The sequence below is a fragment of the Cheilinus undulatus genome, linkage group 6 (genome assembly GCF_018320785.1).
Source record: "Cheilinus undulatus linkage group 6, ASM1832078v1, whole genome shotgun sequence".
Taxonomy (NCBI): Eukaryota; Metazoa; Chordata; class Actinopteri; order Labriformes; family Labridae; genus Cheilinus; species Cheilinus undulatus.
In genome coordinates this window covers 33,144,615-33,172,489 of record NC_054870.1, presented here as the reverse complement: position 1 = coordinate 33,172,489, position 27,875 = coordinate 33,144,615, and the positions used below count along the sequence as shown (strand labels likewise).

At 38.1% G+C, this 27,875-nt stretch overlaps 2 protein-coding genes across 2 annotated transcripts; one reads left to right on the top strand and one right to left on the bottom strand.

Moving 5' to 3' along the window:
* Positions 1-2,433: 2,433 nt before the first annotated feature.
* On the top strand, positions 2,434-12,858 carry LOC121511382 (max-interacting protein 1-like). Its single transcript, XM_041790038.1, has 6 exons — positions 2,434-2,738; positions 3,858-3,960; positions 4,193-4,222; positions 5,390-5,504; positions 8,950-9,121; positions 10,902-12,858. Exons 1-6 carry the CDS (start codon positions 2,510-2,512, stop codon positions 11,063-11,065), a joined length of 813 nt encoding a protein of 270 aa, XP_041645972.1. The 5' UTR covers positions 2,434-2,509; the 3' UTR covers positions 11,066-12,858.
* A 351-nt stretch (positions 12,859-13,209) lies between these two features.
* smndc1 (survival motor neuron domain containing 1) lies at positions 13,210-25,965 on the bottom strand. Its single transcript, XM_041790040.1, has 6 exons — positions 25,838-25,965; positions 25,378-25,497; positions 24,829-24,971; positions 20,489-20,650; positions 19,958-20,111; positions 13,210-13,822 (listed from the first exon to the last, which is right to left on the bottom strand). Exons 2-6 carry the CDS (start codon positions 25,495-25,497, stop codon positions 13,685-13,687), a joined length of 717 nt encoding a protein of 238 aa, XP_041645974.1. The 5' UTR covers positions 25,838-25,965; the 3' UTR covers positions 13,210-13,684.
* Between the last annotated feature and the right edge of the window lie 1,910 nt (positions 25,966-27,875).

Here is a 27,875-nt window from a genome sequence, read left to right as displayed (position 1 = left end):
GAAAGTCAAAAATATGAAGAGCCTTTTTGGAGCCAAACATCCAGTCCTGAGCTGAGCCAAATGATCTGGATCTCTAAAAAGTGACGGATTTCCCGTCACTATGAGAGAGTGGACAGATATCAGCTGAGGAAATACAGGTAAGATCAGAGTTGAATGTGGTAAACCATGACAAAACCATACTGAACCAAACTGGACCGCTTTGTAGAAATGGACAATACATGAGTGTTGTGTGACAATGCTCACCCAGGCTTTAGACAGAGGCTTTTTTTTTTTTTTTAATTCATGGCTACTGCCGTTTCTCCATGAGTTTATTCATTTTTTTCCCTTTTTTTGCCTCTATATTTTACTACTTTTGGGACGCAAAAGTAGCTTGCACTTTGAATGCTTGCTATAGTCATAAACAGCACAAAACATGGCCTTTTGGCAGCGCTTCCCTAAGCAGAAATCCCTACTTGACCCCCATCGGGTGTTCTCCAATGCTGCATGATGTCATCTGCTTAGAACCTATACACGTTAGTCAAGCTTTTTCCCCTAGGGATTTAATTTTCACTTTTCATACCTTTATTTAGAGGGATAGGGCAGTGGATAGTAGGGCTGGGTGTTGCTACTGATTTCCTGAATCGATTTGATTTTGATTCACAAGGTCCCGATTCGATTCGATGTCTAATTAGATTCGATTCGATTTAATATTGATTCATTGAGGGATATTTCAGCTACAGTCCCTGTTTTGCTTGAATATGCAAGGGGGTCTTGGAGAAGTAATGGCAGAAATTATACTTTCAGTTGAATTATTAATAAGAAACCTTCTAACTAGGCACAATATTTAAAATATTAAAGTTCACACTAAAAACTGACCCCAAACTTGTTTCCTGAAAATACTTTTTATTGACCAACACATTTGATCAATAAACATAATAAAGTGCAACATAGACTTAACAGTCAGTGGTAAAAGATCGATCTTTGAATAAAATGAATCGATATTGAAAATTTAAATAAAAAACTGATCTGAATTGGAATTTTTTTTTAACCAAGCCTTAGTGGATAGTAACGAAAACTGGGGAGAGAGTGGGGATCGACATGCGGGAAAGGAGCAACAGACCAGACGAGCAGGGGTTGCTTACGGTCTCTGCTTTATATTAAGGCCACTCACTGTGAATCTGTTCTAAGGAAACTGTACCTTAAATTACTGATTAAGTCTCACCAGTACCCCCAGAAAACAGTCTGTTTTTGGGGTCCACCAGACAGCACAAGCTTTAAAATGCTGTGTAGATTTATATTGTGTTCAGCAAAACAAACATAGAAACAATTTGGTTTTGCCCTTTCCGTGAATGGATCCTATTTTATGCCACTCAAGTCTGCATCTTTGCATTACAGTCCAGATCAGTACTGTCTGTGTGTCAGGCCTTGCCAGGCGAGCTGAAATAGACTCCATAGGAGTCTCTCTCTCTCTCTCACAGGCGTCCGTTACAGGCCTGGCCACATCTGCAGCGGGCCAGCCATCTGCACCCATTGTCTCAGAGGCACAACACAGCCCTGCACGCATGGCTGGCCTCGTAAAGGCAGGCCCTTTCCCCTCTGTCCTCCTCCGTCCCTCACAGTGTGCTGAAAAAATGACTTCTTAATCAGTCAAAAGGGACAACAGGAGTGCACCAAGAAAGGAGTAAACTCAATTTCAAGGTTAGTGTTTACAAAGGGAAGAAACGTTTAAGGTTGAAGCGCTGACACTTTCGCTATCATGGCAATTGTGCTGTCCAATGAAGCCAAGCAGCCAAAATAGGCCCTGAATATTCACATATTAACTTTAATTTAACTTTTTTTTTATTCTTTGTATTTTCAGACTGGATTTTGTTTGTTTTAGAAAGAAGGTGTTACACAGCACACCACAAGGAGCTGGGGTGGAAAAAAAGGTTTCAAGGAGAGGGAAAAAAAAAATTATTAAGACTAAAAGGCTGCAAACTGTCTGCAAAAGCAAATGAATGTGTTTCTACTGAGCAATCGTAACTTTTGGATGTAGTAGGGAGCGAAAACAAATTAAATGAAAGAAGTACAAGCAGAGACTCTATTCCTCGTACATCTACCAGTAATAAGATCTTATATTTGCAACTGCCATGTTACATTGATGCTTTTCACTTTTAGTCTGCTCACTTCTGACATGGGCTAACTGTTCGCATATGAAAAGCAGCTCTTATTTTCATAATAATTCACTTTACAGCTGTCTGAAATAAAGCAGTATTGTTGCACATGAAAGCAGGCATTATGTGTGTTATTTGTTATTCTCCTGCAGTATTGATAATAAGGATTTATTATGGCACAGTTGACAATGAATGCAATGTGCATGCGTTAGTGGGAGGGATTATCCACCAAGTAGGGCAAGTGGCTGAGGCTAAGTACTGCAATTCCATCGAGCCTAGTTCATTTCAGTCATCCGCTCAGTGCACAGACGGGACAAGGAGAACACTTTCAGCGCTGCTTATTTGTCAAAGCCCCTAAAAAATAACCTGAAGTGAAAATGGTAAAGTACATGCGACAGCACAGCGAGCTGAAACCCGAAGAGGTCCTGTCGGAGTCTGACGCGTCCATGGACCAGCAGGATTTCGGAGAGATGTCCGACTATTCTTTCAGCGACGTTTTATACTCCAAATGTTCCGCAATGGACCAAATCGGCACTTTTATGAAGAACGTGCAAGTGCTGCTTGATGCGGCAAATTACATAGAAAATATCGAGAAGAACAGCGGAAGTAAGTAAACACGGGCTGTAGGGGATATTAACACGTAATGCGCCGAGCAGACAACAATAGAGGCGAAGGCGACAAAAGACGCGCAGCGGACGGATGAACTGTCCCGATAACAGCCAATAATATTTCACCTGCGTCTACTAAACTGTGCTCTTATCGAGGATAGACTTGAAAAACATCGACAGTTGAAAATAAGTTGGAAAAATTGGCCGCTTTTGAAATTCAGGAAGCATTTGCATCGCCTGAGACAGATTTTATTAGAATAGCCTGGAGCTAAATGATCTGCTCCCATTAAAGCTAGGCTTTTGCAGACCGTGGGGGGAACTGAAAAACACGACTGAATGCATTAATTCTTCGAAGCAATGCTGCATATGTGAGCATTTAGGTCAATACATGTAGGCATTTATGGTGTTTCAGACTCCGGTTTCCGATATAATCTTTAATCTCCATTTTTCGAAACTCCTTTTACGATCATTCTATTAATTTATTGCTACACTTCGAAAATTCCACATTCACAAACTATTTAATATTTTTAAAACGCAGTTTGTAGTTTATTTCTCTGAAAAGGGAACAATTCTAAGCCCTCCTATCATTTACAGAGGCAGCTGCTGCTTCCTTGTATGTGTTGTTCACATGGTTTCCACATGGAACAAATTGTGAAGTTCTCATTGGTTGGAACACATGTTCCCAGCACGAGAGTCACCGCAAACAGCCAATCACGCGAAGGTTTAAGTCTGACGTCGCATGTTACTGGGATAAAGGGTTCATGGGAAGTGTAGGCTAATTTTCAAACAACATTCAAACTGTGAAACTCAGACGTGTTTTAGAGAAAGTAGAATTTTTCAAGGACCACAAAGGCCACCTTAATGCTTATTATGGAAAAAAATAAAACTTTATTGATGTTACTATTTTCAAGGAATCTTTTCTGTGGCGATTTAGTGTTTAAAGTTTAATTTGATGGATATGTTGCCTGTGGTCAAACATTTAAATGTGATTTACAATTCAGGCCGGCTAAGGTCACATCTACCATGCAAATCCAGACCCTCATGAGGCCTCCTGCTTGTAGCACATTTGTCAAATCTGTACAATCTATGTAATCCTCTTGATCTTTTCCATCCCCAGAATGTGAGCACGGCTATGCTTCCACATATCCTGCAGGCCAGGCTGCACATCAACAGAAACAACGTAAATTCAAGAACAGGAAATTGGACAATATTCACAATAGGTAGGTGACATGATTTCTTAATAAAATCAATGTTAAGGAGGATGTGTGGATTTATATAGCATCTTTAAATGCTCTCAGATGAACAAGCAACTTCCATGGAATCTCTGTGATTTGTGGTGTTCAATTTTTCAATTTGCAACATTAAAATATATAACTGCTGGAATTGTTGTGCTCTCATTGATTGTATTGCATTGTTATGGCTTGCAACAGTTTTGTTTTTTCATTTATACAGGTCAGCACACAATGAACTGGAAAAAAATAGGTGAGTAGCTTAAGACTGCAGATTTGTGTGCATGCTAATATTAAAATATTAAAATGCAATAAAGGAAGATGTGACTATGGCAGCCATGACAGATTTTTAATATCATCTATCACCAATCAACTAAACATGCACAGCATGTTAAGTTTCAAACATTGCAACACAGATGTTGCACAGAGAGGAGGGAACAAAGAATATACAGGATTTAAAGTGCTTCAGCAAATGAGGTACAGAGGGAGTTTATCTTTGGGAGCCAGCTGTCTCTAAATGGAGCTTCAAGATAAACCATGTTTGCATATCTTATGGCTACTCAAAATATGCTGAGCATTTCAAAGCTAGATGTACTATAGGCCTATGTTTCAGTGCAATATAATCACATCAATCATTATTATCCATTAAAATCAACAACCAAGACCCCCCCCCCATTTATTATTATTATTTAGTAGTGTGCATTTTGCAAGGAAAATAAAAGGGAAGCGTGATGCAGCCTCAGTGGCAGCAATGCTCCTGGAGGACATGCAGACAGCTCCCCAGTCAGCAAGCAGGAACCGTCTGTTTCCAGACAACAGGGCTTCTTCCTGGAAGCCTACTTCTATCGCTTCAAGGATGAGGCAGCATCTGCTTTAAGCAAGAAGCAAATGTCAGGACACATTTATTTCCAAATCAAATGCCCTGCCCTTAAAAAACACACATCATATGTGTGAGAATATCTGATAGAGATGGAGAGAAAAACTGCATCTCTGTGAGTATTTTTAATTCAAAATGGTGGCCAATGCAGAGAAGAGATGACATCACAACTTGACCTACATTTTACTCCATTATTTGAAGGAGTAGTGAGTGTCCTTTGGCTGTGTCTGCATTCATCAGACCACAGGCACAGAGGCCTGGATAGATCAGAAATAGGATCAGAGGCCAGGCTGATCCATGGGTAGCTGCAGACGAGTCACATAATGTGGAAAGCTCGTTTAATAAATTGTAAGATAATAGGTATAGATCAGGACTAATGAGATTTATGTTTTTCTGAATGCTAGCAGTAATAATCAAATCTGGTAAGAAGGAAATGTTAGAATACATCCAACCTATAAGGACTGGTTTAGAGAAAACAAATACATCAGTACATGCACATATTATGTCTCTAAAGCTACAACCCTGGTGTTTCTCCTTCCACAGAAGAGCACATCTCCGCCTGTGTTTGGAGAGATTGAAGTCATTGATCCCTTTGGGACCAGACTGCAGTCGGCACACCACGCTGGGACTGCTCAACAAGGCCAAAGCACATATCAAGGTGTGGATGTCTAATGCAACCTCTGTAATATGATATGAGGAAGGGCTAAATTCTTCTTTTTTTTCTGAAAGGTTGTGATGTAAACATGAACTGTTCTTATGGCTTCTTTTTCCTGAAACTGCAGAAGTATCACCATCAGGCCATCAGTCACCAAGCTGAAATAGACAGCAAAGAGCCTAACAGTCAGTAGGTTTATGTGCAGACAAGAAAAGTAGAATTATTTCGTTAGTACAACTAAAACAGGACTTTAAAATGCAAGGTAGCGTGTCAGTGTGACTGAAATTGTACTAAATCTAATTTCCCGATATCTATTTGTGGGATTTATGCCACTAGTATAGCATAAACCCTATTCACACTTGCATAAAACTCCAAAAAATTCTTAATTTACCAGGGTGAGCCACATGTGTGAATAGCTGATTTTTTTTTTCACCTGGCTTTATTCTGAAATCTCCCTGGTGGACCTCTAGTAATTTCCCCCTCCCCCACCCCTCTATTGAATGACAGTTGAACTGCAGGAAACTTCCTGCTGTGAGGGACAAGTGTAAACATACAATTTTGAGGACTTTTGTGGGCGGGTTACCCCAAAATATTCCAGACATTTTCAGGGTTGCATGTGTGTGATGGGCTATAAAGTATGTACTCGCTATCTTACTGGCAACTTATTAGCGTGGTCAACAGAATGACAGTCCATATTTAGTAGATGAAACGGGGCTTATCACCAACTACCGAAGCGGAGGTATGAATGCTCCCGCAAATGAAACGGTTCTCTCGTTGTTATTGTAATTACACTTGGACAAGAACTGTAATTCCTCTAAATTACTTGATCACTCTGTAACCATAGTTTGTCTTATTTGTTTATGTAAACATAACGACTGAACCAGCTAAAAAGAGTTTAGCCATCATCAGATGTCTTGATTTTGCTCATGTTGAGCTCATTGCTTATTTCAATAGCTGAATGTAGAAATATGAAGGCATCCGCTACTGCATTTACTTAAATTATATACACAAAAAACTGCAGATTGTGTTCATGTCTATATGGAGTAAAAAGATATATTTCCGCAGTCATGTGTAAAATATGACTATAGTGATGTTGCAGTAGTAATGGTAATGACAAGGGAGGGTCTTTGGGTCCTGAGTTTGACTCAGTTTAAGTCCAAAGTGATGCCTTACCGGTCAATAGGATGGTACGAACTTTTTGATAACATTATTGTATTTTAGTCTCCTTGCTTTCAGTCTCATTTCTCCATAGCTGTGGAGACTTTACTGTCAAACACACACTAATTGCCTGATATCTAGCTTGAAGTCCATCCTTACAGTCTTTTCAATTCTAGTGCTCAGTATTCCTCCCTGTTGTTAACATGGTAGACGTTGGAAAAGATGAAAAGTGTGAAATAACCTTGTTTGGTGATAGGTTTAGTTCAGGTCTATTGCCAGGGACCAAAGACTCATAATTTGTGAAAAACTGACACCAGCTCAATTTCTAATTGTCCCTTGTGCTTATGAAACTGTTGGTTGTTGTTATTAATATTCCAAGACTACCAGATAAGTCTGAGTGTTAAACTTGTCTACCTAAATGTACCACTTACTTAAATATCTAGACTAGTGGTTCTCAACTAGTCTAGTGCCAGTACCTACAACTACCTCCTTAATGACAAATCCAGCCCAAATGTCTTGTCTTGTTCCAGCTATAACTACATGTTTTCAATAGTGCTATCAGTGGATGTCAAAAATAATAATAATAAATAATAATAATAAATTAATTTTAGACTTTGTCATAATTAATTAGATTTAATCGCATATGCTGATATTTGAGATGGATTGCATTACTGATAAATTAAATAATACTAACCAATCAATCTTAAAGGACTGGGTCTGACTGGCATCAAAACTTTCTAATAGCTTTTTAAACAGAAGAAGTGGAGACCCTCCACTTCCTGGTCAATCTAGGATTGTGGTTATTATAGAATTTGGATTTCATTCATACATTATAAAAATTAAGAACACAGTGATTTTTTTAAATATGTTTTCTAATAGAGCCTTTTTTTAATGGGACAGTCCTACTTAAGATTGAACAAAAGATGTGATGAAACACAGAGATTGAGACATGTCATTCAAAATAAAAGCACATCCAAGACTTTTTTATAGGCACTCATCCGCAACCCACAGAAAATGGCTTCATGACCCCCTTTTGTGTCCAGACCCACCAGTTTTGAACCAAGAATTAGGTGACAAAAATGCTGTAAGAGCATCAAAGCATCCATGACTCCACATTTAAGCTCTATTGAAGGCTGTTGTCTGATTTAAAGAATATAAAGCATGTATATTTTGAGATATTTGATTTTTTAAGCCCAGCTAGCTACAGCAGTGAGGAACAGTTGATATATGACTGAGGGCTGCAACAACCCTGGCAACATCCATGGGAGTTTATCACAGTGTGGGGTTATGGATAAAACACCCCTGATGTCAACGGCTGACTTTGGACTTGCCTGTTTGAAGTCCAGGAAATGCTGCTTTTGAATGCTGCTGTGATTTATTTTTAGAACCAGAGGTTGTTTATGAGCATCAGAGGGGGATGCAGGTGTAGCTAGCATCAATGTCATGGCTGGAGGATGTACACAAACTAACAAAAAAAAAACAACCACTTTTATTATTTGTCAGGATGGAATTACAAAGATTTACTCATAGATGAGCAAAACAGTAAGTCAAAGCTATTCCTTAATTTTAATTCAAGGGTGCCTGCTCACCAAATGCATGTCCAAACATCAATATTTAATGCTGTTTGCTCTGTCATGCAAATACCTTCATTATGGCACAGTAATTTATAGAAACAGCATGGGAGACACAAGCAAATGAGCAATGCAAAACTAAAACAGTTGTGATAAAAAACAAAAATCAGGATTAATTTAAGAAATATTCTTTTATTGTTATTCAGTTCTAGTACGTTAGTTTAGTAATTTGTGAAAGATGTTTGAAGTATGTCGGCTTTCTGTTGAATTACTTTTTGTCATCACAGATTTACTAAAATCTACATAGGCAGCTTTAAGAGCTGTGAGTGAAGAAACTTAATAAATGAAAAACAGGATCTTTCACTTGTATCCAGCTCACAGAGATCTGAGCTCTTCCTCAAGAATTCCCATCAGCGATGAGCTGTCATGTGTTTTGAATAATATATTGCCAGGCAAAGGAGGCGTCACATATGACAGCAGCTACAACTGCACATTAACCCCACATCCCTGCATATGAAACAAGCTCCTCATCCCCTCATGCATATAGAATTTAAATCTGGAGGAACACCTAGATGAGTGTAGTCATGATGGTGACATTTAATAATATATAATTCATGTTAACACAGAATATTGCACATTGGACCTGATGTGCTCCATTTTCTGAATGTTTCTAAATAAATGCAGCTCAGTTAACTCCCATATGTCTCTGCCTTTGTCAGAAACTTGAAGAAATGGATCGAAGGAGTCAGCACCAGCTGGAGACCTTAGAGAGGGAGCAGAGACACCTTCAGAGGCAGCTAGCCCAGCTGCAGACTCATGGAGAGAGGGAGCGGGTCCGTATGGACAGCCTGGGCTCCCGTACAGAGTCTGAGCGCTCAGAGTCTGACAGAGGTCAGTGACTGAAGCACAGCCTTTATTCAAGGGTAAACTGTGTAATATCACTAGGGTTTATTCATCCAATGCAAATCAGTGAAAATCAAATATCATAATGGGGGTGTGATGATACCTCATAATACAACTAAAATTATGTATATTCGAACAATTTAAATTTATGTGCCAAAAATATACAATGATGCTTAGTTGTATCCAGAAGAGAGTGCAATATTCTTTTGCTTCTCTTGTTTGACGTCAGTGGCTAAAGATGAGGTGTACAGATGTGGAATTTAGGTTTGAGCAAAGATCTTGAGACTGATGAACATGTTTTGTTTTTAAGAAGTGAGCAGATTATATTTTAAAAAACAGCGTACATATAATACAACAGAGTAAACTAAAGAAAAGCGTAGTCTATATGATGATGCACGTAAAACATGCCACACTAAAAAGTTTAAGAAACCAAAATATCAATAACACACACTGGGTAGCAGATTTGAAATACTCCTTCCCTAAATGAGTGGAAAAAAATAAGAAATAGCTATTTGTATAGATGTTCTAGGAACTTATAAAAGCTGACCAAGAGTCACTTTTTCTAGGAAAATTTAATCTTTGATCTCCAGTGCCAGGAAGACAGCCTGTATCTTTGTTTATTAAGAGAGGTTTACATTGGTGCTATAAAAACATCCTTTATTTATTTTGAATAAATATTTCAAAATGATATTTTTGTAAATTATCAGACACAATTTATCACAAAAAATACATAGTTTGATATAATTTAATATAATTTTTTATACCAAAAAGTAGTACTTATTTTTTTAAAGATATAAACAAGGTACATTTTTTTAAAATTTTTTTTCCCATTTTTTAAATAAAATCAAAAAAGTGACCCTGGTTATTCATAAAGTGACTTTAATCTCATTTCTTAATTTATTTATTTATTCACCCACCCATTGGGGTACAAGGTACATCTAAAAACACATAAGAAATTAGAATAGGGGGTATGTTCAGGGGCCTAGCCAATCAAGGGCCCATGGAGGTCTGCAAAATAATTGTCCAGTGTAAAGTCAGGCTGTGATAACCATTTTTTCCCAGAAAAAAGACCACTCTTATCAAAGAAACAAAATGTATTTATGTGTTTTTTTTTCAATGTAGACCCCTTTTTTTCAAACAGAATAACATTTTTTGGTAATGTTAATAATGTGGATGAGTACACTGAACTACACGACTGGGAAAGTAATGTTAGACTTTGAAGCTAAGCCATAATGTGCATAAATGTCAGGATGCCAAAAAAGAAAGATGAAAAACTGGGACAACTTTAATGGAAAGTAATTACATAATTGTGAAAACAGGCAACATGGGTGAAAAGTGGCAAATGTTTATTCAGCAAAAATGGGCAGACAATGTCCTGAAAATGGGTTAAGAAGTGGCAAAAATGGGTTATATGAGGCAAGAATATTCGTTAAATATGTGTCTAAAGTGGCCATACTGGATGGAAATAGTGGTGAAGAAATATCATGGATTCTGAGTGTTCAACAGTCCAGCACTGGCATCTAAGTCTTCTTGATATAAAAAAACCTGAAGTTACTTTCCTTCTTAGTTTTTATGAAAGATCTGGTCTTAGTCTTGTTCTCCTCACGGAAAAAGTTAGTTGACGAACAGTTTCAGTCATGCTGACGAATTGAAAACTAATCATATCATGAGGTGGGTGTATAATCACATCCCTGACATGTACACTACTGCAGTTCCAGTGAAAGACTTGCATGACTCAGAAGATATCCTTTCTTTGTTTTTTTTACAGAGGAAATTGAAGTTGACGTGGAAAGCACTGAGTTCTCCCATGGAGAAATGGACAGTGTAAGCACCAGTGGTGCGAGTGACCTGGATGACCACAGCAGCCGGCAGAGCTCAGCCAGTGATGAGGGCTACTCCACCTGCAGCCTAAAACTGGCCTTCTCTGCTTAAAAACCACCAGCCTATACTTCACTTCAGCTGCAGTCTCTTATGGCTTTCACCTTTCAAAAATACCAGCCTACAGTTCCATTCTCCCCCACAGTTTAGCTTTACCATCTTCAGAAGAACCAGCCTCAATCCCACATGTATCTGTCAAATCAAAGGTCTACTCCAACCCAGGAACCAGCCTTAAGTTTCACTCAGTCAAAAAGTTATAAATCTCTCCTTCCACGAGCCGCATGGCTCCAATACATCATTCAACTCTACAGCCTCAAATTCTCTGGCAATATACGGTTTCCTAACTATCAAAGCTGACTTAATCAATCACCTGAATGTCCCTTAGCCCATTACCAGCTTGATCTGATGTACATGCGCTCAGTATTGATCCTGTAGAGGACTTGTGATTGCAGCAGTGTCCAACACTAAAGGGGGAAAGTCCACCTTTAGTCAAGTTAATTCTTTGAAACCAGCAAAAACACCCAATACCAGCTAGAAGCTCACCATTGGGAGGGTTTGCTACATTTGCCTTGTAAAAACATTGCCCTTTCTCCTTTGGATGATACATTGAGATGAAACTTTGTCAGTGTGCAAGCCAGTGGCAAGGGCTACGATGTCTGCATTCCAAAATGTTTGAGTACACTGCTGTCACTCTGCTTTAGGACCCACAACCATCGATGATTAAGGTGGTGTCCCCTTCTCTTGACTGAAAAGTCAAATCCAAACTTGTTCTAATTTATTTTGCATATGATTATAGTATTTATTTTTGTTATATTTAATTTTACTGTAGCTAGGTTTTGGTCATGCTTGAATGAAAATAAAAAATTTCATTTTTTTTATATAAATGTTTACTAAATTACTTGATATGAAATTAATCCCCACTGCTACAATATTGTTTTCTTATGATGTTTTGTTGAAAGACCAACAAATCTCTTTCACACTCCATGCAGTTTCCATTTCATTTAAACAGTAATAAGCTATCCTGATCTTGTCCAAGCACAAGGCTCAAGCAATAACACATCTAGTTTTATTCTATCTTCAATGTTGGCTGTGTTTAGCACACTATTCTGTCCGTCCAACACCAAATTGCTGTTTTGCTAATTTTCCACTTGCTCCAGTAGTTATGAATAATAAGCCACGTGAAAATGATTGTAATTGAGTTTTTTTAAAAAAAGCTATGGTGCATGTGTGTTGAATGTAGCTTGTCTAATCATGTTGTAATGTGCTTTGGATTGACAAGTCTTAAAAATGTCTGTAGCATGAACAACATAATCACTACAGAACACTAATTTTGGTTTATACTTCAATGTTTAATACTGTATACTTTTGTATCGTAGCAGAAAGAGTACAAGTTCAGATCCTTGAAATTTGAAGACTTTCACTTCCCATATGAAACTCAATGTATATTTGACACACAGAATTGCACTGGTGACCTGTTGAAATCAACTGAAACCAAATAAGACATTTTAATATGACCATTTATCAGCATTTTCTGGCCCTAATCCTAAGTAATCACCACCAAATTGTGTCTTAACATGGGTATATGACTCTTGCACAAGTTCCTTGCTAAAGGTCTTTTCACTCCCCAACCTCTTTTGGGAAACTATTAAATGCACTATGAAAAAGACTTTAACGGAAGTATGTCAAAGCACACCCCAGAATGTTCTCTCTTGTGCTTAATCAGCCATTAAAGGTGACTTTTTTGCATAACATGTGCTGCTGGTCCCCCGCTAGTACTTTGTTACAGCTCCTGATGACTGTCCCTGGAATCTTAATAAACCTCTTCCACCCAGACATAAACCAGTGTTGTCATTTTTTTCATTTTTCTACAAATAAACAATCAGATGATCAAATTTGGCGTTTCATACCGAACTAACATACTACTATGTAGCCACCCCCTTGCTCATAGAAAACACAAGAATGACATAGAAATCAGTCAGGTATGTAGTTAACACAATCTGTTACGTGAAGCTGGCATACAAAATAAAATAACTTCTTCAAATAGAAAATGAGCTGTATTAACAGTTGCAGGATGCCTCTATAAGATGGATGTATTAACAGTCATACAATTTTTTACTGCCCCCTACAGGAGCCTGACAAACCACACATAAAATATAATCAAAGAACAAGCATAGAAGTGGAAGCAAGTACTTAAAAAATGAAAACAAAACCATTTTTATTTCACTGTATTATATATACAGAAATAAAAAATACAGATTAGCCATCTCAGATCACTTTTATAAATATTCAGATAACCTAGCAATGAGTGTGTTATAAGTCCAGCCTGAAACTAACACACCAAATCTAAAGATGGATACGTCTACAGATCTTTGCAGGTATTTGGCCTTATTGTATCATGGACACAAACAGTAAAAGCTACAACTTTCCAACAACATTCCTTCCTGTTCTTATACAACAGGTGCTCCAGTGTTGGGTTAAATCCCCTCCATTTGGATATTTGTTGTTGTACCTACATAGTATATAAGTAAACTACATCAATATATCAAACAATGGTGTGCAAGCAAATTCTTTCAAAGTTTTCTTTACTTGAGAAACTTAAATGATGTATAAACACAATGTAAAGCACTGATACTGCTAGTATACAGTGGACTATATTATACATAATGTATCAGGTCATTGTGGCATTAGATGTCTGACGTTGTATTTTGACGTGTCATTGTACTGGGTCATTGGTTTGTCTGCGATACCGCATGTTCCCACTCCCACTTTTCCATTTACGCTTTCTGGTGATGCAAATATGCTCCTCTTTACCTGCAAGAACAAAAAAGACAAGTAGACTTAGTCAGGGTTACAAACAGTGGAATACTGGACTTGTAGGCAAATTACATTTTGCCACAGGTTTCCTTGCATTTTCAGCTAAATCCCTGAAAACATTTGCTGTACATGCAGTTTAAGGTACATGGGTTAGGTACCATGTGGATGAAATGGTTGAAACTTTAAAAATTTGCTCTGATGTCAGTCAGTTTTAGTTAATTTGGCACCTAATATATATAATTTTTTTAGTTTCCCTACTAAAGACTTTGCAACAATGTGAAATTAAACTTCTCTCATAGTATTTGAAATGATGAACTCAAGTTTCTTTTGCTGTCTTTTTACTCTCCCCATGATATAAGAGTTCAAATTACACTTAGTCACTGGTCATCAAACAGCAACACTTCCTTCTTAAACCAGATGTCAGGTTCAAGTTGAGAGTGCTTTATTGGCATGAGTGTATTAGGGTGGACAACTTCTGGTCTGTTGGTTGGTCAATATGCTCTCATCTGACCAAGATTCCGTCGTTCGTCGTTAGGTCGCACAAGTGTGTTCATGTGGTAACAAAACAGCGTAAGCGCACAGCTGACTGATTGTGAGACACCCAGCAGGAGACAGAAAGAGAGCAATGCAGTGCTGGGCAATATAGGTTAGAGAGGCACACAAAGTGACGGAGTACATGTTATATACTAGGGGTGTATATTGGCAAGAATCTGGTGATACGATATGTATTGCAATACAGGGGTGCCAATATCAATATATTGCGATACTATGAGCAAGGCCATGTATTGCGATATTTTTGTAATTTAAAATATATGCTATATTGCCAAAAGAATTCACTCACCCACAGACCTGCCAACCCTGGCAAAATATTTTGAGTACCACTTGCGTTGTGCGGCATTTCTCGCAGATTTTTGCAACTCCTTTGCTTTGCACACAGTAATTTCCCCATTCACTGTCTGGATTGGTTCACGAACTGGAATGTGTGTGTGTTTTATATATATATATATATATATATATATATATATATACACACACACACATACATAGCACTGGTGCTACAGAGGTTGACAATCTTGTAGCACAGAACTAAAACATTTTTTTATATTATTAAGCATTTATTTGACATGGGCACACAGTAACATTGATGCTGTGACATTTAATCATACACAGGTCCCAGATGCACTGCTGTAAGTGTTTATAGCAAAGTGCTAATTTTCAACACCTGTCCATGGGAGGCTTTTAAATTTAAAACTTGTAGCATAATATATACAATGTTTCTAACATGGTTACCAACATGTGACCAAAATATATGCTCAGTGAGTGAAAGTACTTAAAAAACAGCCTAAATTACAGCCCTACGTTAATGTCTGACAAAGCTAACTGCCAGTCATTGTTAAGGATTTTGGGGTGCAGCAGAGAGGAGAGACACTGATGGTTCATCTCTACATCCAGACACAAAACAACAGCAAACTGCTGGAAGCTGACTAACTTCATAGTAGTGTTGGTGCTTGAGGATGATAGGAACAATGTGATTTGGAAATCAGACCTTGAGATGGATCAGACAGAGGAGCAAATGAGCTCCATTCATGCTGCTATTTGCTGCTGTAATCCCTTTATCATTCTTTTTTTTTAACTTTAGGCAGGACCAACAAACAGCTGAAGTCTTTTTCTGTGTTCATCCTTATTACTTAAACTTTAAAATGTGTACTAGAGACTGAAGTATGTTTCTTTGTTCATCCTTAAACTGTGTTTCAAGGACTGAAGTGTTAGGTGTATGCATTTTTATATTGGTATTGATATTGGCTAAATTTAATTTGTAAATATCAACATATTGTACAAACCTCAATATTGTTAGTCAAACTAAGAAAAAGAGTAAAGTACAAGTTTTATGTTCTTATGTGGGCTTTTTTGATAGATTTCTTGCAGGTCAATTCAAAAGGACCAAGGACCACAGTCGGCTCACAGGCCATAGTTTGGACAGCCCTTACTGATACACAGAGTAACAGGAAAATATTTTTAACATTATAAGAAATTCATTTAACACTGTTAGAGTTTTGTCCATATTGTACAATCACACTGGGGTCTGATGTGTATAGAGCTGATATAAATGAATAAATCACTCTTTTCTCTCTAACGGTGTAATGACAACATTAGCACAACTGGAGTTAAATGGTAATTAAAACAAAAAATCTATCACCAAATTGTGTCTTTACCCTAACAATACACAAAGTTTATGCAGTGTGCTCCCGTCATTTTCCCTCATCTCTCCATTAGACACAGCTGTCTGTCTGTCCGTCTCATATTGGGCCTGTATGCTACATTCAGACACGTATTGTCTTGTTAACCAAATAGCAGCAGCTACAATATTACTGAAGAGAAAATTCATCGTTTTCATCGTATTGCATTGCATCGTATACATTAATCTTTAACAAGAAGTTTGCGCAGACTGAGCGCTCTGTCCTCTCACTGACAGCCAACACACCGCGACATATGAGCTTGTGCAGGTCACTTTCTCACCATCGTATCAGCTGCAGAGCATGGCCGCTCACACTCCAGATGCAGAGGATTGCACATGACGAGAGGAAAGCAAAATTAAAGGATTGGGCATGAATTTCAAATCTTAAATCAAAGTGGTGTGAAGTTTTTGTGGCAACAGGTAAAACTGCGTGCCTGGCATGCACGCGTCTCTCTCACCTTGTCATTGCACGGGCAGGGAGGGAGAGGGCAGGAAGGAGGGGGAGTGGGGATATAATGCTATAGGTTCAGCAGGCTCGTTATTCTCCTCTAGTCTGTATAATTGGTTGATTCTGCTTCACCACGCTGCTGCATCTGCTGTCAGACATGAGTAAGGCACGTGCACATTTCCCTCAGAACTCACACATCTGCAACTTTTTGCCTTGTTTAGAGAGGCAAATCGTGCCAGCGTATTTTCATGTCAAATTGCGTACCTGGTACGCAAAATGCATACAGGTTGGCAGGTCTGAAGGAATAAAGCTCGAAAGAATAAATTAAACTAAAGGCAGGTTTACTGACATTCCCCTCACATCACAACAAGCAACATACATAACAAAATACTTCGCATGTCCTTCACCAACATGGCATACTCCCCTTCCTCGTCTCTTGTGGCATTTAATGGCCGTACATACCACCGTCTCTTAATTTTATTGCTTTGCAAAGCCAGCAGGCTCCGTCAGTGTAGGACGCATGACAGAAAAATGTAAACAACGCGCAAGGATTGTGGGAAATGTAGGATTTCATGGAAATTTCACAGGAAACTACTCCGTGGCAGTGCACTCGACTATGGAAGCTCTGATGAGTGTGGACATTCCGCATTGGAGTCTGCTCCGCTCACAGTATGCTTGAGTATGTTTGGGCCTCAATAATAGCGAAGAGGATAATAAATATTCATGGATACTTTTTGGAGTCAAAGCTTGAATACCAATAAAATTTAATACCTCATAAAATCACGATTAAGACTTCTTAATATTTTTTAAGGGCCTTAATTTTCCCACAATTGATTTATCAACTTTTAATACTTTTTAAGTCCCCGCGGACACCCTCCATATCTTACAAATGACTTGACCCCTGTATAAGTATGTGCTGTCTTTAATGTTTTGGAAGCCAAAACAAGCCCACATATCTGCAACAAATGCAGCAGAAGCTGCACTGCAGCGGTAGGCACAAGCAACCAGCTTGCTCAGACTGGAAATCTTGCATGATCTCGTTGTCTAAGCAGAGGAGAAGAGGGAAGAGTCAACTGCTCGCTGCCAGCTGGTGGTGCCTGCAGCCAACTTGCGGTCTGCTTAATGCATGATAAAAGACACCCTGTCAACTCTGAGTCAGCAGTTATTTTAGTAGCTAGACCATACTAAGGTTAAAATAATAATGCTTCATAAAGCATGTTATGCGTTATGTCCTGCTATTTATAGATAATATATAAATGCATATGTGGATAAAAGGAAATTGATTAAAATAAGATCACTAGTGATCATTTAGAGGCACTAATCTATGGAACAAACTTAAGGGTCAATAGTAACTAAACCAAAATAAACTCCCTAATACACTAAAGCAGTGGTTTAGTATCCAAGAAAGATGTTACCTTCCCCTAACACACAGAAAAAGATAAATTACTGTCATAAAATACATTTTATTTTTATTGTTTTCATTGATATAACACCACAGAATAGGGGTACATGTTTTTTTTATTACCAAAAGACCGTTGTACTGTCCAATACTGTCAAATCATACTTTAAGTTAATATCTGCAAATCTAAGTTTGAAAACCCCAGAGCAGACCCAGCGTTGTACATGCCAGAGATCTTTGGTGCCTGGACCCCAGGATGGGAACCAATTCACAAATGCATTGTTGCAACATCGGTACCAACTGAATTCCGTCGGTACTCCTGAGTACCGATTCACATAAAATCAAACGGTACCATGTTTCACTATCTAACCGCATTCTTGTGACTGCAAGAGAGTGGAAGAGTAGTCAATGTTCCATACTGGACGCGAACGCAGCATTGCATGCACTAGAGTAATGACGTCAGTAGCAGCTAACATAATCAACAAAACAAGCATGTCTGATAGGAGGCGGTTGAAGGTAGTGCTCCACTTTTCAAAATACGATGCAAGTTACGCTGCAACGTCTGTGACATGAAGCTCAAGGATTATCATGGCAAAACTTCGAAACTGAGGAAGCAGTGTGATGACTGATGATTCAGATCGGCTCCCGCTGTTTCCTGCTCGTTCGCCCCCCTCCCTCTCTCTCTCTCGTACCGAATCCACTTTAAACCCCAGGGTTTGCCCGTTCATCATGTGGATATCAACCATGGAAATATACTAGATATAGGCATACGTTCATTTCCTGTCACCTAACAGACACTGGATTAAGGCACAGCACGGACTGCCTTGTGTCAGTGCGTCCTAAAGGTTGCTCTCCATCTCTCCATCTCAACTTGGCTCAGCTGGTGCCATATGAAGCTCTCTGTCAGGATTCAGAGTGATTTTGAAGGCGTGCCAGAGCCACAGGCTCATCCTCACTGCTTATTTTCATTGCAGAATGAAACAATTTGCCACTCTATTCATTTTCTGCAGTAAATACAAAGAGAATGTAACGAACTCAGTGTGCACAGTTCGGGTGTGTGACGTTTGTTCATATTAAGGCTCGGTTACGCTTCTGCGTGGATGGGAGCATGATTGATTGATTAGTGAGGAGCAGACTCTGCTCTTACCAGGGAAAGATGACATCTTAGTTTTGTTTGAAAAAGAACCGCATGAGGAAAGAAGATGTGCAGTACATGTAGTTCATGGTAGAGGAAGTAGTTTGTTCACTTTCATTTGTAATACTTAAATGGTAAAATTGTAATTGTAATTTATTAAGTTATTTTGACTCATACTCTATTGGTCATTTGTTTAAAATTTATTCGCCCTCCATGGACCCCTACGCACTTTTTTCAAAGAGGGGAAATTAGATGAATAGGGGCAGTGGGGCTGGGTTTATATTTGTGTAATATAAAGAAAAAACACTGGGAAGTTATAGTAGTTTAGGTTTTCAATGTTGGAGTTAGTAAAACACTTGGGATGTTACATTACAAACGGTGTTTGGTGTTTTTTTTTTATGTATTTGATATTTGATAGTGTTTTGATATTAAGAAATATATATCTAACATGCAGAAGTTTTGGGGTTATATAACATTTATTACTGCATATTCTTCACACACAAAAGTATTGAAAATGGGTACCGTTGTGTACTGGTACCGGTTCACAGGCACCGGGAACGTACCAATCCTTATTGCAAGTTCATATTTTTTAAGGCAGAAATGAATTCTTAAGTACATTAAAATAACCCCTTCTTTGATTAAATATATAACTGTCTTTACTGTGGTAACAGGTAGGCCAACGCATCACCTTTTCACCTTGAAACTTTAAGGTTACAATGTTTTAAAATATTTCATTCATCTTAGACCTACTGTATGGTAAACTTGTACATAATCCCAGTGTTGACGTGAACAACAGAGTTGCAAGAATGTTAAACAACATTTAGCATGATTGTAAACATTTTAAGCACATGCACACCACTTATTTTGTAGTGCTACTCTCAAATAGACTTAGCTTCATATAAAACACAACATACCTGTCCTTTCTTGTTCTTTGAGTAGGCTTTGTTGTTGAACTGTTGCCACTTGGACTTCTGCTCTTCCCTCTCTTGCTCCAGCTCCTTCATCCTCTGCACCTTCTTCTGTGCTTTCTTCTTCTTATACTCTCTCTGCTCTGCTATCTGCTCTTTCCTAGGAAACAGAAAAGAAATAGAACAAAAATAAATCTTGTCCACGATAACCAAACACAATTACAAACATATTACGTGGTTTTAATATTGTCAAATCAGTCCCAAAATAGAGCTTAAAGTAACAGAAGGAATGGAACCATTAGGACATAAACACAAACAAAAGAAAGCTTTAAATGAATCATCCCTGACTGAGTGAAACCTTTTGTTTCACACAGCACAGGCATGAAAGGTCTCTCCTCTTGGTATGTGCGCAAAAATGAGTAGAAACACACAACATGACCATGACTTCTGCCCATATGCACATGATGTGTTTTTACACAGAGATTTCAAAGCAAGTTTATGTATTAGCATCGTAAGAAAATAGCTTGTAGTTCGTACCTTGATTTAGGCTTTCCACCTCCATCCTCATTCGAATGTTTCCCCTCCTCCACTGCTTTGAGGTTCTGGAGAGGAATCACTTCAGCATTTCCATATCCAGAGAAGGTAACAGCTGCTGTGCCATTCTCCCGGTCTAACTCCTCGATCTCGGCCTCATACACCCTGCCAAAGAATCACGTCTGTAAGCAGGTGAGTATGAGCCAAAGACTCAAGCTCTACTTAATAATAATTTAACACAAACTTATGCTACCCTAAAGATAAAACATACATCTATAAATACAACACCACTTCTCTAAAATCTCTACTAAAATAACACAATTCTTCACATACTTCTGAGAGCACTCCAGTGGAGCAACTGGCTAGGCCAAATCCAAAGATAAATGGAATGTATTTGCTCATAGCAAGTCTCTTCTGTCCTCCATGCCAACCTACTGCATGCAGCCTACGGATGCAACTCATTTTTTTTCCACTGTGAACAACAAACTCGTGTTCAAACAGGGCATCAACCCCATCAGACTTTTTACTGCCCCCAGCTCTTGTCAAATGTTTCCACAGAGAACACTGTTAAACGAGGACAGCATTTGGTGAACTTGTCATTTCTTACTGTAATTACAATATAACACTGATGTGGTAGGGTGTTATGCTGTAATTAAAAGTGAAAAGTTTACTGCTAAAAGTAGAGAGGCTGCAGGTATGGGCTGTCAAAACTACTGATTCTGTCAAACATAAAATATGGCGCATAGATCTCTGACTGCATGTTCAGCCTATGGAAATCAGTGGTTGGTGAAAAGGTAACACAGGACTTCGAGATTAAATGTCTTGTTATGTTTTGCATCTGCACCTCTGTCCTTATAGAAATGTGTTCTGTCTGTCTCTAAGGGTGCACTCACACTAGGTCATCCGTACCGTGCCTGGGCCCGTTTGAGCCTAAAGTCGAGTACGTTTGGCTAGTGTGAGTGCAATTGTTACATGCCCGGGCGCGGCACACTTCACATCCCTGGCACGGAAGGACAAGGTGGGCCTAGGCACGGCACAGATGCAAATGAAGGAGCACAAGCACGGGAATGTGACGTAACATGAAGTAACAACAAAAGGACCCGCTTCAGAGCACAGAGAGCACACCAGGCTGCAGCTGCATGCTAGAGATGGCAGGATTTTTTCTAGAAAGACAGAACTACATATTTTGTCTCACTGTATTTAACCAAGTTACAAAGATTTTATCAGAGCTGAAGAATTTAACTTCGCACAGCTCCAGTACCACCTCGCTGTAATGGATCCCAGTCCTGTCCACATTTCTGACCAGTTTCTAGCAAAGTCTGGTTTTAACAACTGTGAGAGGTTTTGTCGTTTGTGAAATAAAACTTCTTCCCGTGATTGAGTCACAAACAGCAGCTCAAAGGATAACAGACACCTTTCATCATCCATGCGTAAATGACAGTGCCAAATACACGGACAAGTGTGTGCCGGAGTTAAACTCACGGCTGACTGAACCTCTCTTATTATAAAATTATAATACCATGCTATCATCTAGAGGTGGGTAGTAAACCGGTATTAAAACTGTCACCGGTAAAATTTTTGCCATGGAATGGATTCCTGCAACACCGTCATCACCAGTTTAAATGCCTACGTTGTGCTGTGATGCACGCACGAGGCATATCTGCTCCCACAGCTGGCGGAGCGAGTGATTTGAGATGGATAGCTCAGGCTGAGTCCAGTCAATAGCACGTTCGGTTTACGGTTTACAGTATTACGTGTAGCCAGGTAACTAACCAAATGTCACCTGCTCTTGCCATTGAAAATAAGCATGGTTAGCAGGCAAACACATGTTTTTCCTCTCAAAGCTTGAAGGCTGTACAACAACAAAAGCTCCAGGCAGGCTCTGTCAGCCTGCCTGGAGCTTTAACACAAGCTAAGTGCTGCTTTGGCTGGTTTCAGTTTGTCGAGAGCCCAGCGCTGCGGGTCTTCATCTTACAACAGCTTAAGCAATAGTTTAAATGTCTATTTCAACTTCTGACTTTCTTTTTTTAAGTCCATAGTTAGGCAAAGATCCAGGTTGCAATGTTAAATGAGGTCAGAAAAGCTGCTGTAATCTAGCTGCACAAACACTCCGGTATGGCAGACAAAGTTAAGCTAACTCAATGCTAAACACTGTACTTCCAATCAAGCTCTTCACAGTAAAAGTCTGCGGCTGTTATTTTTCTCTAACGCTTTTATTGTGAACGCCTTCACAAGGAAACATGCTCAAGTCATTAGCAGCTTAACACACCTCATCAGCATAGAGATGAAATGAGAAACTTGGAGTGCAGTTACAAGTAACCCCAGAGAAACTTTAAAAAACTAAAACAAAAAAGTTTTTCTATGCTTATTCTTAATTAATATTAATATATAATATATATATGTTAATATATAATATAAATACATAAACATATAAATATATGTTTATATATATATATATATATATATATATATATATATATATATATAATATATTAATAATTAATATAAATTAACTTAATTCTTAATATTCTTAATTCTTATTCTTATTATTCTTATGCTTATTAAGATTTTATGCATATTATTCTTATGCTTTCTATGCTTAGACATAAATTGAGTATGACAGCAAAGGCTTGTTTTAAGGGGAGAAGGGGTTTAATAACACTTGAATTTGGATTAAAAAAAATTATCTCCTATTAAGTTTGTAATACCATCATATCATACAGTTACCGTCAAAGGCAAGAAAAATACCGTGATATGATTTTTAGGCCACATCGCCCAGGCCTACTATCAGCCACTGAATACATTTACCTATAATTCTATTTCATGTCATCAAAAAGTGAAATTGTGGTCTTGATCGCTGACGGTTGGACAGAACATAGTTTATTAATCCTGTGGCGTATTCACATCCAGACCTCATCAGATGGTTAAAATTGCTCTCGTAGTGGTAAAAAAAATTTTAACTGGACATTTAATCCTGCTCTGGACACAGGCTGTCTATGACATGAGAGCTTGTTTGGTGAGTCATCAACACATATAAATTCATCAACAGTGCATTCTCCATGTGATGGCGTCTGTGCTAACGTATCCATGCTCAGGCCTGGATGTGTTGAGCAGTTTGAGTGTGGGCCAAAGGGGGGACAAGGGAGGGGGTCAAATGTGCTTTAGCACAGTTAGAATACGGCACAGTATGGATGGCCTAGTGTGAGTGCGCCCTAATGCCCTCCTCTCTGACATGGGCACAGGTGTTATTTGTTTGCAATACAATCAATGAATATTTAAAATTCAGTGTCCTTGCACCTGAGTTACAGAGGGAAATTAGAAAGGCCTCGGCATGCAGAGGTGTAGACGTATATATTGATAAAGATGAAAGGACGAAAATAAAGTTACCAATCAAAGTGACTGAGGCAGAGAGCAAGAGACAGACAATAAAGTGGTAAGAGTTTAGAGTTTGAGACTACTGCCATGATTTGATCATCAGGTCATGAAAGAATTTTAACATTAAAAAAAAACTGTTCTTGGTCTAGATGTGATGTTGAACAAGTCTTATTTAACAATGGCTACACTAAATTGTTCCAGGATTCAATAAAATAATTATTTAATGCCCTGCCAATGTCTGGATTGTTAATAATTTTGTTATTATAGAAGAAACGATTAAGGATGTCATCATACAACTATGTGAATGGCTGCACCAAGTATGAAATTTAGCATCCATGTATGTTGTAACAGATATTTATCAATCTGGTGAACTATGTTAGAGATCTACATGACATGTGGAGCATATAAATACAGCTGAATACAAGAAATAAGGTGTTAAGCACTAAAAAATTTCCTTGGTGTTGATACCCATTCTCAGACCTATTTTAATTGAAAAATTCTTTTAGTTGTGTTTAATATTAATACATTAACCTTTATATTGTTCTGAATTTTAAACATAATAGGCTACATTTTGTTCAATAGTATTTGATGAAAAATGTCTTCAATTGTGCAATTTATTAGGATTTTCCATTTCTCAGGAACAGCAGTTTCCCTCAGGACTCACTCAATCTCCATGGGACCCATTCAAATCACCACTAACAGGTCCCACAGAATCATTACATTGAAAACTAATCAACATAACTTAAATTGTTCTTAAGTTCCACTATCTTTGAGAGTCATTCTACTATGACATTCCTTACGGGCTTTACTAACAAACAAGTATTTTGGAAAAGAAACTATATTCATCATTTTAATATTAAAAAACTCAGTCCAGTACTCTGAAGTATGATTTTGCGATGCAGACAATAAACACAACTAGCAATAGATTACATTTAATGTTTTGATAAGATGATGCTGGTGATACTCACTGTCCGTCCTGACTCCATGTAGCCAAGCATCTGTCACCCACTTTCCAACCATGTTTCTGTGGAACTGTCTGTGAGCCTTGGGTGCTGGAAGCACTATCAGTGGGTTGAGATGTTAGAAGGTCTTTTGTTAAGTCTATGACTTCCTGTGTAACAAAAATGATCAAAAGAGAGTTATGATGTCCATATAAAGTCTAGACAATAATCCCAGTGAAAAATTATGTTTTGGCTATTTTCAAAGAGGGAACAGGGTTATTTACAGTGATGCATCTAATGAGTACAGGCTCTGTGAGGATTCAATTAAGTCTCAGGTACATCTGCAAATCTCAGGAGTCTTGCAAGCAAGTGACTTGTATAGTTTTTGTTTTAAGATCAAGCAGTGGCTTTCACGCTACAAAACACGGACTTGTGTGTTTTAAACAATAGCGGGATCTGGTATTCATTTACTTGTAGCACGTCTTAAGTCCCCTTTAACCTCCACACAAGTCTGTCAGTGAAAAACATTTCTTCATTGTGTACAAATTAGCACATCTTAAAAGTATAAACACAAACCTGCAAGTCTTTCTGGAGTTTAAGGAGGTCTTCATTGTCTGGGTCAGTGGACAAAGCAACCTCCACTTGCTGTAGCTGGGCTTTGTAGTTGCTTAATTGTTTTACCAAGTCTTCTGACATCTGTGAGATGAAACACAACAGTCTTCTAGAAAAGGGGCTAGCTGTGTTAGCACGCTGGATAACTAAATATCAACAGCTTCAATTAATACGCTGTCATAAAAAAATAATAACTCGATTTAAATAATTAAGTTAAGTCTTAGCGCTAAGGAAAAATCAGCAATTCGATACCTAATTAAATAATGTCTGTAAATTTACGCGTTGTATGCAATAGCAATCACGTTAGCATGGCGCTAAATTGTTAGCATGATCGTTCGGCCTTCTTGGTCGACGCCAATAAAACAGCTACAGTTCATTGGCTGCCAAATAAAATCTCCAACACGTGTTCAATGATCAGTCTTACCTTTGTATTAATGCTTTTCACCGACAAAGGCCGTGGTAGACAAGATAATATGCCAAAACGATAGCCCGCAAGAACAACAGTACGCTAAGCTAACTTGAGAAATAAAACAGCACACCGGAAGTTCGTCGAAGATGTTCTCGCGATATCTAAGAAGCCCTCAACAGTGCAGTCCATAGAGTGCAGTCTATGAAAGCGGCTAGTTTGGGGGATTTTGCCTCGGCTATGTATCCAAAGCTTGATATTTTCGGGGAAGTTAAGTTAGTAAAAACGTTTTTGTCCAGAAGGAGCAGGTTGTTGCATTAACGGGCAATGAAAGTTAACAAAATGTGTTGTAATATTAATTGTATACCCTGGCGGCATAGACATTTATTACCACGCCAATAAGTCACTTTTGTCTATTTCGGTATCTTCATGTGTGTACAGTCAGTGGTACTTCTTCTGAGTGCGCCAAAACCCCATTTAAATAACAATGAAAAAGCCATACAAAGATAAGTAGAACCCATCGAACCCCGGCAGCCCGAATACATGGGCTGCAGTAATAGATTCCTTTTGCAATCAAGTATTCAATTGATTCTTCTGACGATTAATCGAGTACTCTAAAAAGAAATATTGCGTTTTTTTAATCAGTCACTTTTGCTTTTTCAAGAGAGGTAGTATTAGACAAATGAGAAAAGAAGCAGGGTCCCTTAAATGAACTACTTCTTTATTAAAAAATGGTATTACAGGTTCTCCAAAGAAAATATATTTTAAAAAGTGCAATGAAGTTCTGATGGCAGTTTACATTTATTAAAGTTACAAGGAAAGGAAGTTAAATAATGACATTAGATTATGCCATATTTGGAGTTTTAGGGATCCTCTCCCAGGAAATTTTTTGTGCTTAAACTTCTTCTATTGTAGTTTATTTTTATTTTCCAATTTGTCATTAAAGTGAAGGGACACTTAATCATTTTAACATTCTCTACTTTATGCATGTATATAATATTTCACATTATAGCAAGAATAAAGTTCCATCATTCACACAGTGGTCTGATGATATCTGAAAGGTGAACTTTTAGATTACAGGACTATGGTCCATCTTTGAAAGGGTGTTCACTTTTAATTTTTTGCACATTTTTTGTTTGTGAGTTCATCCACCATACAAATCTGATCTTTAAGACCATCCACTTACATGGAGAACACATTTTAAGGGAGAGTGCTGCCTCTATGACTTGCTGACTCATGACTATATGATGATGAACTTTAACCTATTTTGTCTCAGTCACTGTCTATGGCAATAGCGTGTTTCTATTTTATTGGTGTCAATTCATTATCAATATAAGTCTTATCAAATTATCAGGATGCTGAAACTTTTTGAAAAATGTGCTGCAATCAAGATGTCAGTGCGCTGAATTTTGAATAATTTATAATTAAATGTATAGCGTGTGCACGCACGTTATACATTTAAAACCCAGGAGGTGGCACCACTGTCACATACTAAAGCAGTATAATTTGCTCAGCTTTGATAATTTTATAAAACTCTCCTGTTTGAAACTGGTTTTTAAATGTTTACAAAATTTAGCACCAGAAATGTTATGCAAACTTTTCAAAAGGCAAACTGGTGGTAGAACCACCAGGGGCACAGCCAGCGGTAATTGTAAAATTGCCCACTGTAAGACCTCCCTGGGGCAGTCAGCTTTTTCTATACGAGGCTCTCACATGTGGAATGCACTACCAACTGATATGAAATTAACACGAGACACAAAGACTTTTAACAACAATGTTAGAGTGGCTCAAACAAAATCAGAAGTGTGAGCACTTTCAACTACTCCATGTTTTGCTGTAATTTTATGTAACTATGATGTAAAATTTTACTTTTTTGTCCTTTAAGTTTGCTTTTTTAATCAATTGTGACTGTCTTTATGCAATTTCTATGCAAATTTAATATCTCTACTTATTACCTTCTTTCATTTTCTAAAAGTCTAACTAGGGACAGGAGATGGAAACTAGCAAAAGCTATAATCTCTATATGTGAAACATCAGTTACTTTAATAGCTTGTTT